This window comes from Neovison vison, chromosome 7, assembly GCF_020171115.1.
Source record: "Neovison vison isolate M4711 chromosome 7, ASM_NN_V1, whole genome shotgun sequence".
NCBI classification, from domain to species: domain Eukaryota; kingdom Metazoa; phylum Chordata; class Mammalia; order Carnivora; family Mustelidae; genus Neogale; species Neogale vison.
This window is the reverse complement of record NC_058097.1, coordinates 124639032-124654660: the sequence shown is the minus strand read 5'-3', so window position 1 is coordinate 124654660 and position 15629 is coordinate 124639032. Positions and strand designations below refer to the sequence as shown.

Genomic DNA, 15629 nt, shown 5'->3' with positions numbered 1-15629 from the left:
AGTTCTAGTAATTTGTTGATGAAGTGTTTAGGGTTTCTTTATGTATAGTGTTATGTCATCTGAAAATAATGAAAGTTTTATTTTTTCCTTACCAATCTGGCTGCCTTTTATTTCTTTTTGTTTTCTGATCAGTGTGGCTAGGACTTCAGTACTACACTGAATAAAAGTGGTGAGAGTGGACTTCCTTGTTTTGTTCCTGACCTTAGGGAAGAAGCTCTCAACTTTTCCTATCAAGTATGATGTTTGCTATAGGTTTTTCAGGAAAGGTCTTTATTATTTGATGTATCTTCCCCCTAGACTTAGTTTGTGGAGGGTTTGTATCATGAATGGATGTTATACTTTGTCATAGGCTTTTTCTGCATCTAATGAAATGATCATATGTTTTTATTGTTTTTCCTGTTGCTGTAATGTGTCATGTTGATTGGTTTGTGAATGTTGAACTACCCTTGTATCCTAGGAATAATTCCTATTTGATTGTGGTGAATAATTTTTTTAATGTATTGTTGAGTTTGGTTTGCTAATACTATGTTGAGGATTTTTGCATCTGTGTTGATTAGAGATATTGGCATGTAGTTCTTTAGTTCTTCCTTTTTTAAATTTTTTTTGGTGGGATGTCTTAATCTGATTTTAGTACCCAGTAATCCTGGAGGCACAGAATGAATCTGAAAGTTTTCCTTCCTGTTTTATTTTTTGGAAATTTTGAGAAGAATAGGTATTAGCCCTTCTTCTTCTTCTTCTTCTTCTTCTTCTTCTTTCTTCTTTCTTCTTTCTTCTTTCTTCTTTGTAATTTCATTTTCTTTTCTTTTCAGTGTTCTAAGATTCATTGTTTATGCACCACTTCCAGTGCTCTATGCAATATGTGCCCTCCTTAATACACACCACCAGGTTCACCCAAACCCCGAGCCCCCTCCCCTCCAAACCCTTAGTTTGTTTCTCAGAGTCCACAGTCTTTCATGGTTCGTCTCCCCCTCCGATTTCCCCCAACTCACGTTTCCTCTCCAACTCCCAATGTCTTCCATGTTATTCCTTATGCTCCACAAATAAGTGAAACCATATGATAATTGATTTTCTCTGCTTGATTTCTTTCACTCAGCATAATCTCCTTTTGTCCCGTCCATGTTGATACAAAAGATGGGTATTCATCTTTTCTGGTGGAGGCATAATATTCCTTTGTATATATGGACCATATCTTTATCCATTCGTTTGTTGCAGCAATGGCCACAATCACCAAACTGTGGTATTAACTCTTCTTAAGTGTTTGGTAGAGTTTACCTTTGAAGCCATCTGAACTTTTGTTTTTTGGGATTTTTTTGATTACTGATTCAATCTGTTTGCTGGTTATAAATCTGTTCAAATTTTCTTTCTGGTTCAGTTTTCATAGGATATATGTTTCTAGGAATTTGTCCATTTCTCCTAGAATGTCCAATTTGTTGGCATATAATTTTTTATATTGTTCACTTGTTTGTATTTCTTATAGTATCAGTTCTTATTCTCCTTTTTCATTTGTAATTTTATTTGTCCTTTCACTATCTGTCACTGTCTCTCTTTGATGAGTCCAGCTAGAGATTTATCAGTTTTGTTGATCTTTTCAAAGTAACAGTTCCTGGTTTCATTGATTCATTCTATTTTTTTTTCAGTTTTAGTTCCTGTTAGTATTTATTTCTGCTGTAATCTTTATTATTTCCTTCTTTTTGCTGGCTTTGGGTGTTGTTTGGTCTTCTTTGTATAGCTCTTTTAGATATAAACGGTTGGTTTGTTTATTTGAGATTTTTCTTGCTTCTTGAGGTAGGCCTGTATTGCTAAATTTCACTCTTTGGACCACTTTCACTGCATCCCAAAGGTTTTCCACCATTATGTTTACATTTTTATTCCTCTCCATGTAATTTTTTATTCTTCTTTTATGTCTTGGTTTATCCATTCATTGGTTAATAGCATGTTACCTAACCTCCATTATTTTTGCTCTTTCCAGATTTTTTTTCCTTGTCACTGATCTCTTTTCTCATAGCATTGTGGTCAGGAAAGATGCGTGGTATGACTTTAACATTTTTTAATTTGTTGAGTCTTGTTTGTGGCCCAATATGTGATGTATTCTGAATGTATTCCATGGGCACTTGAAAAGAATGTGTATTCTACTCTTTTAGCATAGAATGTTCTGAATGTATCTGTGAAATTCATCTGGTCCAGTGTGTTATTCAAAGCCAGTGTTTTCATGTTGATTTTCTATTTATATGATCTGTCCATTGATATAAAGTGGGGTATTAAAATCCCCTACTATTAATGTAGCAATTAGTTCTTTTATGTTTGTTATTAACTGTTTTATGTATTTGGGTACTCCCATGTTGGGTGCATAAATATTTAGAATTGTTGTATCCTCTTGTTGGATTGTTTTTGTTGTTGTTGTTGTTATTATATAGTATCATTATTATCTTGCTATTATCTTTGTTTTAAAGTATAATTCATCTGATGTAAGTATAACTACTCTGGTTTCATTTTGACGTCCATTTGTATGAATTGTTTTTTCCAGCCCCTCACTTTCAATCTGCATGAGTCTTCAGTTCTGAAAGGAGTCTCTTGCAGGCAGCATATAGATGGGCTTGTTTTTCTACCCATTCCATCACCCTGTATCTTTTGATTGGAGCTTTTAGTCCACTTACTTTCAAAGTAATTTTTCTGTGATCCTTTCTTGTCTTGCTCTCTTTCACATTCTGCTGACTTTATTGATAAACTTGGATTTCTTTCTCTTTATTCTTTGTGTATCTGTTACTGTGTTTTGATTTTTGGTTACCATTAGGTTCATGTAGAACATCTTCTACATATAGCATTTCATATTCAGTAGATGTCACTTAAATTAGAACTCATTCTTTCTTCTTACTGTTCCCCTCCATGTTTTAGGTATATGACATATACCTGGTATATATCATAGGTATATATTCTTCTATTTTGTGAATTCTTTCACTGTTTTTTACAGATATACATATTCTTACTGCTTTTGTGTTTCCTGCTTTTCATACTCCTACTTATGGTCTTCCCTTTCCACTCCAGGTATTTCCTTAATATTTCTTATAGGGCTGGTTTAGTGGACATGAACTGCGTCAGCTTTTGTTTGTCTGAGAAACTATCTCTCCTATTCTGAATGATGGTCTTGCTGAAAAGAGTATTTTGGGCTGCATTTTTTTTTTTTCCTATTAGCTCTTTGAATATATCGTGCCACTCCCTTTTGTCCTCCAACGTTTCTGCTGAAAAATCTACTCAAACACTTATGGCATTTCCCTAGTATGTAACTATCCTCTTTTCTCTTGTTCCTTTACAATTCTTTATCAGTAGTTTTTGCCATTTTAGTTACTTTGTGTCTTGGTGTTGATGTCCTTAGATTGATTTTTTGGGGGGGATATCTGCCTCCTGGATCCTGATATCTGTTTCCTTCCACAGATTTGGAAACTTTTTGGCTATTTTTCTTCACATAAATTTTCTGATCCCTTTTATTGTTCTTCTGGAATCCCTATAATGGAAATGTTATTACACTTGATGAAGTCACTGAGTTCCCTAAAGTGTGTTCTCATTTTGCATGATTTTTTTTTTTTTCTTTCAGGTTGCTCCGTCATTCCTGTTTCCTCTAGCCTGCTATTTATTCCAACTAGTGTATTTTTAATTTCATTTGTTGTTGTCTTCATCTCTGATTTGTCCTTTTTTATCTCTTTGTTCATTATCTTACTTACATTCTCTACTATTTTCTCAAGTAGAATGAGTCTTTATGATCAGTACTTTAGATTCTCTGTTAGGAATTTTATTTTTACCCAATTCTCTTAGGTCTTTTACTGTCATTTTTGTCTTTTTTTTTTCCCTATTTGAGATATATTCCTCTGTCTTCTCATTTTTCCTAACTCTCTGTGTCTGTTTCTTTGTGTCAAGAAAGTCAGCTAGATCTCCTCCTCTTGAATGTAGCAGCCTTATGAAGAGGAGGTCCTACAGTTTCCCCTATTCCCCAGAGCCTGACGCTTCACGTAGTGTCTCCTATGTGTGTTTCATGTGCTCTGCTGTTTTCTTTCTGGTGGCTTCTTCCTTCAGTCCAGTTTTTGACAGAGGCTTTCTTTTCTGTTGTGGGCAGCATTTTCTCCCTGGTGGGGATGTGGTATGCAGTTTTAACAAGGTGTACTCTGCTTATGAATGATACTTGTAGCTTCCAGGACCCTGGCATTCCTTGTGAGTGGATTGTGCAATTTTAACATGGTGCTCCTCAAACTTCCACAGCGTCTACAGCTGCTATTGCCAGAACCACAGTTTTGCAAAATGCATGGGTGGGAAGATGAAGTATTGACAAAGTTTGCACTGTATTTCTGGGGAGGTAGCCTGCAGTGCTGGGACTGATACAAGCATGAGTGGAAAGGGTGCATGTGCCACTAGGGTGTGGGGCTTAGTGTAAGCCAAATAGTGAACTTCCTGTTGGTTTCTGCAGGTGACCATATGTTTATGCTGAAGGGTGGGGGAGGGCAGTGTCACCTGCCAGCTCCTTTGTTCCTGAAAGAGTCTTCCTCTGGACATGCTCTGAGATGAGTAAATAACTCTCCCTACTATACATCCCAGGTGTTCTTCAAAGTACTGCTTCTACCTTCTATCTGGAGGGCTCTTTGTCATGTTGTCTCTTACAGGGCAGGACTCATCTTCCTATTGCCCTCAGGGCTCTTCCAAAATGGAGCCAGCTGATTTTTAAGATTTTAGGTTTTGAATCCCTCTTACTTGTAAGAAATCAATAAATTCAGCTCCTTTTGCTTTTAAAGCCATATGTTAGAAGGATTTATCTCTCCAGTGTGAGTTTCCTGGTATGTTAGTCTGTTTCTCACCATTCTCTGTGCCTGTGGCTCCCTCCTAACCACAGATGGCCACCTCTGTTTTGCTCCCCATATGTCTTCACCCTTTCTACCCTCTTTGTTGTGGACTCTTCTCTGCCTTTAATTGTAGAGTTTGTTTTGCCAGTCTTCATTTTCTGGGCTATTTACATTAACGTGAGTGTTATCTAGTTGTATTCATGTGACAAGGCAAGCTTAGGATCCTCTTACTCCACCTTCTTCCAGCCTCCTTCTAATCTACCATTTTTAATTGGAAGCCAGTTTTAATTGTATTTATTTTCATTTTTATTTGAGAATATTAAGAAATATATTTCTCCCACGTGTGATAAAAAATGTTCATTATAGAACCAATAAAACAGTTGAATTTTTCCTCAGGGTATTACTTGGTATTCTTAAATTAAATCTTAAACAAACAAACAAACAAACAACAATCTAATTTGATCTGGCCTCAAAAATTTAAGAAAATTAGAACAGATTTAAAATCTTGCAAAAGCCATGAAAATAAATAGCTATTTGATAATGTAGGATCTTTGGGAGATTTTTGGTGAACTACATGTATTTTGAATTACTTTGCATATGATTAAAAAATGCAGGAGAAGGAATATTGGACTTGGATTCAGGAGATCTGTATTAGAATTCTAGTTCTTAATCTTAGAACAAAGTGCAGTTTTCAGCAGCCCAGTGAACCATCATAAGATTACAAAGCTTTCTCTCTACCTCATAATGTTTTAAGAATACCATGAAAAAGAATATGTGAATAGCTTTGCAATATAATTACCAACACACAATAAAGGTTTTTTTCTTAGTACATTTGCTTTTATCATCTGGAAACACATCTAACGAAAGATAATGCTGATTTTAGAAGAAATGGACAGGATCAGTATAACACATTTACAGGATCTGTGTTTTCTAAGGAGTCAAGTTTATATGGTAACTTTGGTGACTGTGAACCCCTCTACTTCTACCCCCCCAAAAAAATTCAGACTCTAACTAAAACTGTGCATTAAGTACTAAAACAACAGAGCCAACTATGGGGTAATGGAAGTTGGGTATAAACCCTTACTGTGATTTTCTTTTATTTTCAGTGTACTTAAATGAAGCAGGATTCAACTTTGTGAGAAAATGCATTCAAGCTGTGGAAACAAGAGGTAAGTGTTGTCTAACAGGTACATTATTACTGTTATGTAGTTCTTATAGTTCATTCTTATATAGAAACCTCTCAAAAATTCATCATTAACATGAAATTAACTTCAACAACTATATAAATGAATAAGTTACTTAAGTATACAAATAACTATTGTTTACCCTGTATTTCTTTTTAATGATTTTTCTTCATAAAGGCTTTCTTTACTTTTTATTGATAGACTTTATGTTTTTTATTACTATAAGCACATCTTTGATTTTTTTCAGCCTTTAGGTGGGGTAAGATTCTTAAGGAACTGGTCTTCCTCCTTCCTTGTATTCTTTCCCTCAGTGATTTCAGTCAGTCACAATTCTAGCATCTTTCCTCTCTCTAGTCATGACCTCTCACCTGAAGCCCACTCCAGGTACATATTACATTCTTTTAATTATAGGAAAACTTGTCTAAAGCAAAACTCATATTGGGCTTTGAAATTCTGTGAACTTGGGCTCAGATTTTGGTGCTGCCACATAGAAGTTTTGAGAAGTTAAATGTATTTATTAAATTCTCTGAATCTGTTTCCTTATCTTCAAAATGAAGATGTAAATGCCTTCCAACTCTTCAACATGCAGGACTCCATGACTGAAGAAATAGAGGATGAGAAATACTGATTATCATTTCCCTTCTTAATGCTTTTTGCATTCAAATAGTGGTAAATGAACAGTGATAAATGAATTTTTGCTACTTTGAAGATATTTGAAAGACTTTTGGATACTATTCAGTGTCTTCTCTGAGAAACAAGTGTTGTGGGTGTTTCCAGGGTAGATTTGCTGAAGTTAGACTGCAAAACTGGACAAGTAGCTTTCAAATTCGGTATAGGTATATGCCTGAAGTTTTTAACATTTTGTACTTGTGCTGATGGTCTCAAGCCATTCTCTTGTGATTTTTCTTTTTCATTAGGCATCACTATTTTAGGCCTCTACCGAATAGGAGGAGTAAACTCCAAAGTTCAGAAACTCATGAACACAACATTTTGTAAGTTTTGGATGAACTGGTTACTTAATTTTTGTGTTATAGATAATCCAAACCATAGCTTTCTTTGAGAATTATACTATTGCTTATCTTTGAATATTTTCAAGTAATATTTAAAATTAATATTTGCATTCAGCTTTTAATGTTCAGTTATAATAGATGAACAATCAGAATTTAGGAGGGGTCTTTTTTATAATATTGGACTTTTTCTCAAGTGTCCTTTGATTAACTAGAGGTGCAGTGAGATTTATGGATGTTGGATTCAGATTGCCTAACTTGGAATCCTAACTTGCTATTTAAAAGCTCCGTGACCTTCGGTAATTTATTTAACCTCTTTTGTGCCTCAACCTTCTCATTCATAAAATGGGGATAATAATAGTGCCTGCCTCATTGAGAACTATGAGGATTGTTAATTCATATAACATACCTCGAAGTATTCTTGGCAGATGGTAAGTGCTCTGTGATGTTAGCAATTAACAACAATTTGATTTGGAACCCTATTATTCCACAAGAAATCTTTGAGGTTTATAAAGGATCAAAATAAGATTTGCATCAGTTCGCACAAACAACAATCCTGAACTGTTGGCACTTTAAGGAATAAGTGTCTCTCTCTCCTTGACCTACTTATGTTTGTGTCCATCTTCTTTATGGTGTAAATGATGTTTGAATTGCATAGTTTAAACACCTAATATTTTAATTCTTTTCAGCTCCCAAATCCCCTCCTGATATTGACATTGATATTGAATTGTGGGATAATAAGACAATAACAAGCGGACTAAAAAACTACCTCAGGTGAGGAAGGTTTAACTCTATTCTGCCTGTGATGTCTCTCTTGCCTCCTTGGGCAGTTGCCATGTGATTTCTCAGAGCTCCTGTGCATGAACATCACTACTTAGTATAATTTCTTCATTTCAGGTGAAATAACATAAGGTAGTTATGTTTATATATAGTGTTTTGGAGCTTATACATTCTACTTCAAATAATAAACTTAAGAGGCTACAATATTTTATGAATACTAAATAATACTTTGTTTCATATTAAATGTGGTGTTTTCATGTTTTATTTTTTTAAAATTGAAACTAAAGTTGTCTTTTGTTTTGTTTTTGTTTTTTATTTAACTATTGTCCCCATATCTGAGAGAGATTTTGCTATTATGGTTCAGTAGTTCTCACAAAGTGAAAAAAATCCCTCTTCTTTTTAGTACAGTTGTTCCAAGAACTGCTATAAGGCCTTTGTGTCTTTTGAGGTCTGCATTCTGGGACTGCCTAGAGTGGCCCTCCTAGGACTTGATCTTATTCCCTAATACCCAACTTTTAAAGAAACACTGAAAGTTCAGGGGAAATAAAACAGTATTGTCATTCTAATGCCTGCTTCTTTATCCATTGTAGATGTCTTGCAGAACCATTGATGACTTACAAGTTACACAAAGATTTTATTGTTGCAGTTAGTAAGTACACTTCTGTTGGATTTATTATGATTGATGTAATTTTATGCTATATCACTTATAGGTGTAAATTTAAACCAACTAGTTAAGATTGTCCTACATATTGCTTAAGAAACTGTCAATCTGATATTTAATAGCTGACAGTATAGTTTGTAAACTAATTATTTGTGAATGATGTATTAAAGACCTAAAAACCATAAAGCTAGAAGACATAGGCAGTAATTCTTTAACATTGATGGGAGAAACATTTTCCTAGATATGTCTTCTCTGGCAAGGGAAATAAAAAGCACAATTAAATAATTGGGACAGCACCAAAAACGAAAAAAGTTTTGCACAATGAAGGAAATCATCAACAAAACAGAAAGGCAACCTACTGAATGGCAGAAAATATTTGCAAATGATATCTCCAATAAGGGGTTAATATCCAAAATATATAAAGAACTTATACAGCTCAACACTACAAAAACAATTTGATTAAAAAAGTGGCAGAGGCCCTGAGTAGATCTTTTTCCAAAGTAGACATACAGATGGACAGTAAATACATGAAAAGATGTTCAACATCACTTATCATGAGGGAAATACAAATCAAAACTACAATGAGGTATCACCTCATACCTCTCAGAAAAATTAAACAACACCAGAAAAAACAGGTGTTGGTGCGGATGTGGAGAAAGGAGAACCCTCTTGCTCTGCTGGTGGGAATACAAACTGGTTGTAGACACTCTTGAAGACAAATATGGAGTTTCCTCAAAATATTAAAAATAGAATTACCATATAATCCAGTAATTCCACAACTGGGTATTTACCCAAAGAATATGAAAACACCAATTCAGAAAGATATGCACACCCTTATATTTGTTGCAACATTGTTTACAATAGCCAAGACATGGCAACAGCAGAAGTGTCCATCAGTATGTGAATAGATAAAGAAGATACAGTATATATGCACAATGGAATATCACTAAACCATAAGAGAGAACGAAATCTTGACATTTGCAATGATGTGGCTGGACCTAGAGAATATAGTACTAAGTAAAATAAGGCAGACAGAGAAAGAACAATACTAAATGATTTCATTCATATGTGGAATTTAAGAAATAAAACAAAGAAAAAGACGAAAAAGAAACACTCTTAAATACAAAGAACAAACTGGTGGTTGCCAGAGGAGAGGTGGTGGTGGGGAATAGGAGAAATAGATAAAGGGAATCAAGTGTGCCCTTAGCTTGATTTTTTAAAAAACTTGCAGAATGAAATGGAATATTTTGCCACTTATAAGAATTCCTTAGGGTGACTGGTGTGATAAGAAGAATTATTTTAGTTACATTTTACTCAACTGATGAATGTTAGTTTCTTATAAGAGCAACTTTATGGTTAAATATTCCTAAACCTGAAGAGAAGAGTCAGGTATTTTTGGCAGGTAACAGGCATTTTCATCAATCTCCCCCCCCCCATATATTGATAAGGATTATGTATCTATGTCATTTATTTGGGTCTAGGATTGCTATAATGGAATATATATAGATAGACTAAATTCAAAAATCGTGCAGAGGGACTCAGTGAAAACATGAGAAATTAGAAATATGTACTTTTTAAAACATTGAGACCAAAGTGCTGGGTTGCCATCTGAGCCCATCACAACATGTAACAATTAGGAATTAGCCTTTCATTGTTAAGATGTATGAGGTGTGACTGTACAAAGCATTTTTCACAGTCCCAAGAAAGAAAGCAGTTGAATTAATTTATTATCACAACATTGTAATGTCACAGGAAATATTGTCTGCTGATAAGTGTCAGATAACATTGAGTGACCTTGGTTTTCAGTCCAGCATTCATGACTGACCACATGATCTCATAAACAGCTATACCACTTACCTTTCTTCTGAAAGCTCTCCACTCTATATTCTTTTCATCAAAATCTATCCTTATTAGATAAACAAAACTTGGAAAATGTAGAGCTGACCTCTCATTTTGTTGACTAGTTCCCTGAGTGGGCCAGTGACTTTGTCCAAGGACACTAGTAAATTGATGGCAAAATCAGAACTACAAGCCAATTTTTTTTACTCTACCCTAGAACTCCTACAGAAATTTTGTGTTACAATTGGCATTTGAGCCACTTAGCTTAAGTAGCTTGTTTTAATAGAAACATTTGGTTGTAAGCTATTATTCTCTACTTCCATGGCAAATAAATAATTCACTACCATGGTAATTGAAATATATTCTTATAGATAAGAATTCATCTTTTGTCTGGGTCAAGGATAATCCCATATACCAGATAATAAGGTAATAAAATTAGGAATTATTTGGAAATTCAGCTCTGTCAAAAAGGGAAGTTACACAGAAATTACAAGGCATTTCACAGAATGCCCTGCCGGAGTATGGATCAGGCCTTTCACAGGCCTACAGCTACGAGCTACAGAAATGTAAATTGATGTTTCTCTTCCCATAATTTTAGGAGGGTCTCTTCTCTCTGTTCTTTGTTGCATATCCGCCTCTTTCCAGTTGGATTTTCTTAGCTTTGGAGCACATTTGGTCACATCAACCCTGGTCTTACATGATACGCCTTTCCACATATTGTAAGCAGACAGATCATAGTTTTGCTATCTCCATTCCAACCCCTGGGAGCCCTTGTGTTGGCCCAGTTTGAGCCAGGCTCTTTCCTCACCTCCTTTTGCACTTTTTTAGGGAAAGGGCTTGGCAGGGTAGGAAGTCACTGTAGAATTTATTATAGTAAGAACATGTAAATAAGTTCTTCATTCTGAAGTGTCAGATGTTTCTCTAGCTGACGTGACAGCGTATTGGCTTTTGCCTGGCTTTCTTTAGATGTTTTTTACTTTTCAGATTTACCATTGTCAACATGGTCTTCAAATGTATTAGGCCTTTGCATAGCAGTCCTGATACTTCAGAAATGTAATTCCCTGTTGTCTTTAAATCTATAAAATTTGGAAAGGAATGCCTTCTTTCTTTGTCTGAAGGAGTCTCTAGGAAGTTTCTGTGTGATAAAGTATATTATATTGCTTGGCACATTAGGCCGTCTGTAACAATTCCTGTGATCACTCACATTGCTGAAGTTTTGATTCTGTCCTTGTGTAGCAGAAAAAGGAGGTGATGAGTTATGGATGTATGGAAGTTCAGTGGCTACAAGCACAGGTCTGGATTAGCTAGAACGGGCTAGTTTGACCGCTTTACTTGACTAAATTCATGACCATTGTCAAGTCACTCAATTGCTCTAAGCCAGTGATAGTGATAATACTTACTGCATGAATTAATGTTTATAAGGCATGAAGGTGGGAGTAGTTGTAATGTTTAGATTAAGTTATAATTATTAGATTATTTACACATTTTAATGCAATTTAAACTTGAACATTTGAAACCTTTATGTTATAGAATCTGATGACCAAAACTACCGGGTGGAAGCTGTACATGCACTGGTGCACAAACTACCAGAAAAAAACAGAGAGATGCTGGACATATTAATAAAACACCTCGTCAAGTAATTCTTTGATTTATGTTGTTCACCTAACTACTTGTTCATCTGTTAAAGTTAGACTTGTTCATGTCTTTCAAAAGTGTATCATGGTGCTGCAACACTGTTGTTATAATCAGTCTATGGAATATGCTTTTAAAAAAGATGTGACACTTTATTTTTACGATATATCTGTGCAAGTGTGTGTGTTCTGTGTATGTTTACACTGTGCAAAGGATTAACTAATGTTAATTTCAACTGTTAAACTCATGACAAAAACCTTACATGACAACTTAACAATATATGAAGGAGTATATTTTTTTCCCCTTGGTTCCTTTAGATGCATCATAAGCCCTAAGTCTGAGGATCAGTTCTCTGTGTGACTAGTGTCAACAGGTTTTGCCAAGTCAAATTGCCACTCTAATGTTAATGTCTTTCTCTGAATTCATAGCATCACTTGATCTCAAAGATTTTTCTGACTCTGCTAGTAGTTCATATATGTATTTAAAAATCCAGATAAATAGGTATCATATTAATCAAGTTTCTCCAGAGGAACAAAACCAGTAGGATTATTGTATGTGTATGTAGCTATACATGTGTCTATATATATATATATAGAGAGAGAGAGAGAGAGAGAGAGAGAGTGTGTGTGTGTGTGTGTATTTTGTATGTGTATATGAGAAAGAGATTGATTGCAAGGAACTGGCCTGCACTATTGTGAAGGCTGGTAAGTCTGAAATCTGCAGGGCAGCTGGTAGTCTAGAGACTCAGGAAAGAGTTAACATTGCAGCTGCTTTCTAAGGCAGTCTTGAAGCAGGATCCCCTCCTCCTCAGAGGACCTCAGTCTTTTTTAAGACTTTCAGCTGATTGAGTGAGGCCTGCTCACGCTCACATGGAAGATAATCTGCTTTACTCTAAGTCTACTGATTTAAATCTTGATTTTATGCAAAAATATACCTTCCCAGAATCATCTAGAATTGTTTGAACAAATATGTAGGTACTGTGGCCTCATAAATCTGTCTAAAGTTTCTCTCTTTTTCATACACACACACACATACATTTGCCATGCTACTGTAAACAAAAGTCCAAATTCAGATTTTTTTTTAAGTTTATTTATTTATTTGAGAGAGAGCAAGGGGAGGACTAGAGGGAGAAGAAGAGGGAGAGAATCTCCATCAGTCTGCCCACTGAGCACGGAGCCTGACATAGGCCTTGACCTCACGATCCTGAGATCATGACCTGAACTAAAACCAAGAATCGATGCTTAACCAACTGAGCCACCCAGGTGCCCCCCAAATTTAGGTTTTAAACTTAAGAATTCCATTACAGTCTCATATACAAATAAGGATATTTTCCATCTTAGCGAGATTCACAATTAAATGATTGCTCCTTAATTGCTTACTATAAGTAGTTACCCAGTTTATGCTACTTTGAGCCAGCACATTTGAAAGAGTACTACATAATATTTTAATAAGTCTCATCTTAACCTGCAGATAAAATAATATGAATTGCCATCTTCTCCCTTGAAATAAGAAGGAAATCCACTAGGAACTGCATCATTTCAAGTTCATTATTAACTGTTGCATATGGCAATACCTCTTTTAAATAATGAAGAAGGATTCTTGGTCAGATTTAGTCCTGAATTATGTTTTGAATTGTGTGACCTCTTTATGAAATTTAAGCACATTATATATAATGGGCATTCTGTTGGTATATTCAAGCTAATTTTCTAGCAAAGCCTTTTTAAACTGCTTTTAAAAGATATGTGAATGTCCCATAAAAGGTTTTTATTTAGTTATCCAGAATGTTAGATGAACTCAAACTTCCCCCTTATAATGAATGTGTGTGGCTTTGGTACCAGGAATAACGGAGGAATAGTATCTGGCCATAGAAGAGTGCTTAAAATTTTTTTTCCCATCCTTTACCACCATTCCTGGCTTTTTCCCTGAACCTACAAAAAGTTGATCCCCATTGACTGAGCAGTATTATTGAAATGTGTATTCACATCACCAGTGACTTAAGTAAACTACAAACACGTAATAACACGGTCCCTGGCAACCTTAATATATCTGAAGAAAAGAGAATTTAAAAGTGATCTGTATTGGTCACTATCTAAAGAAACAGTGAGGATTGATTCCAAATCGCCAATAATTAACTCTGAGACATGATATAAACCATTACTTCTTTCTGAGAATCATTTTCTTTGTCTTTAAAACAGCTATCTGCAGTCTCTTCTTCAACTCCAACTTTGAATATTTAAAAAGGCAGTTGGATGTCTGTTCCCTACAACAAATTGAGGAAATGAGGTGTAGAAATAGCTGAAATGTGGGGTGATAAGTGTTTATATTGATTGAGTTAGCTCAGCAGAAGCGAAATTTAATGAAGAGAAAATTGTTCATCCAACTATTCCATCTTCTGAGCAACATAGTCATAAATTCTCCTTTTCAAAACCAAATTTTTTTGATTTCTAATTTTTTTAGGATTTCCAAATTTTTTCCTCATGAGTTTAATATTAATATCATTCCAGTTTACTCACACTACCAGCAACTCATATTCTAGCAAGAGTGACTAAAGCCAGTTTAATTACAAGGAAGATTAATGTTTTGAGATCATATTTCCTAGACCATTATTTAATCTTATCAACCCTATAGGGGTTCTTACTCTTCATAGATGAGAAAACTGGAGCCTAGAGATTGTAACTAACTTGGCTGATTGCTGCCCAGCTTCCAAGAAGTTGGATGGATCCAAGCTTTAAATCCAGACATACTTTACGTTCTACTTTCTTAGTATATGCTCTGATACATACTAAGCAACCAATATACATATGTATTATAATACATATACATAAATACATGTATATATAATATTTGGTTATGTAAAAAGAAAATTTGGAATGAATTGTCTTCCTGTTCTAACCATGAGCTTCATAGTTTGTGCTTTCTCAGGTACAATGGAAAAATTCAGTCAGTGAGACAGTCGGTTCTTCCTGTCCTATGCTAGGATATGCATAATATTCAAAATCCTGGATTCTCCATAAAACTTTATTTTTGCTTCTGGAATATAGTTAGGCACACTTAGGTATAAACATAATCTCGTGTTGTGCTTCTTTCTAGAACTTTGTATTTTGACAGTGTGTCTAGAAATAAGATAGAAAAGGCAGTGGTTAACCTAGAAGATTGATCAAATGAATGAGGTTTCTTCATTTATTTGTGGAGCATAACAAAAAGCATGGAGGACATGGGGAGTTAGAGAGGAGAAGGGAGTTGGGGTAAATTGGAAAGGGAGGTGAACCATGAGAGACTATGGACTCTGAAAAACAATCTGAGGGGTTTGAAGTGGCGGGGGTGTGGGAGGTTGGGGTACCAGGTGGTGGGTATTAGAGAGGGCATGGATTGCATGGAGCACTGGGTGTGGTGAAAAAATAATGAATACTGTTATGCTGAAAATAAATAAATTAATTTAAAAAAAAAGAATATAGCAATTGGGGCACCTGGGTGACTCTTGATTTCAGCTCAGGTCATGATTTCAGGCTTCTAAGACCGAGACCTGCACTTAGCAGGCAGTCTGCTTGAGATTCTTTCCCCCTGCTTTTCCTCCAACTCCCATGGGCATGCACTTCTCTCAAAAATAATCTTTAAAAAAAAAAAAAAAAGAATATATCTAATTTCCAAGTTAATTAGTCAAAGTCATTTTTGGTAGTTTCTGGGGTAAGGTAACTTGCTAAAG

At 35.2% G+C, this 15629-nt stretch overlaps 1 protein-coding gene across 2 annotated transcripts in view; it reads left to right on the top strand.

Moving 5' to 3' along the window:
* ARHGAP42 (Rho GTPase activating protein 42) overlaps window positions 1–15629 on the top strand; it is a 279971-nt gene that overhangs the window by 240680 nt on the left and 23662 nt on the right. For both annotated transcript variants that reach the window (XM_044258255.1, XM_044258254.1), the window contains 5 exons: window positions 5930–5992; window positions 6925–6999; window positions 7704–7788; window positions 8385–8443; window positions 11825–11930. In XM_044258255.1, the coding sequence (XP_044114190.1) occupies window positions 5930–5992; window positions 6925–6999; window positions 7704–7788; window positions 8385–8443; window positions 11825–11930 (388 nt within the window). The remainder of the gene's footprint in view (window positions 1–5929; window positions 5993–6924; window positions 7000–7703; window positions 7789–8384; window positions 8444–11824; window positions 11931–15629) is intronic.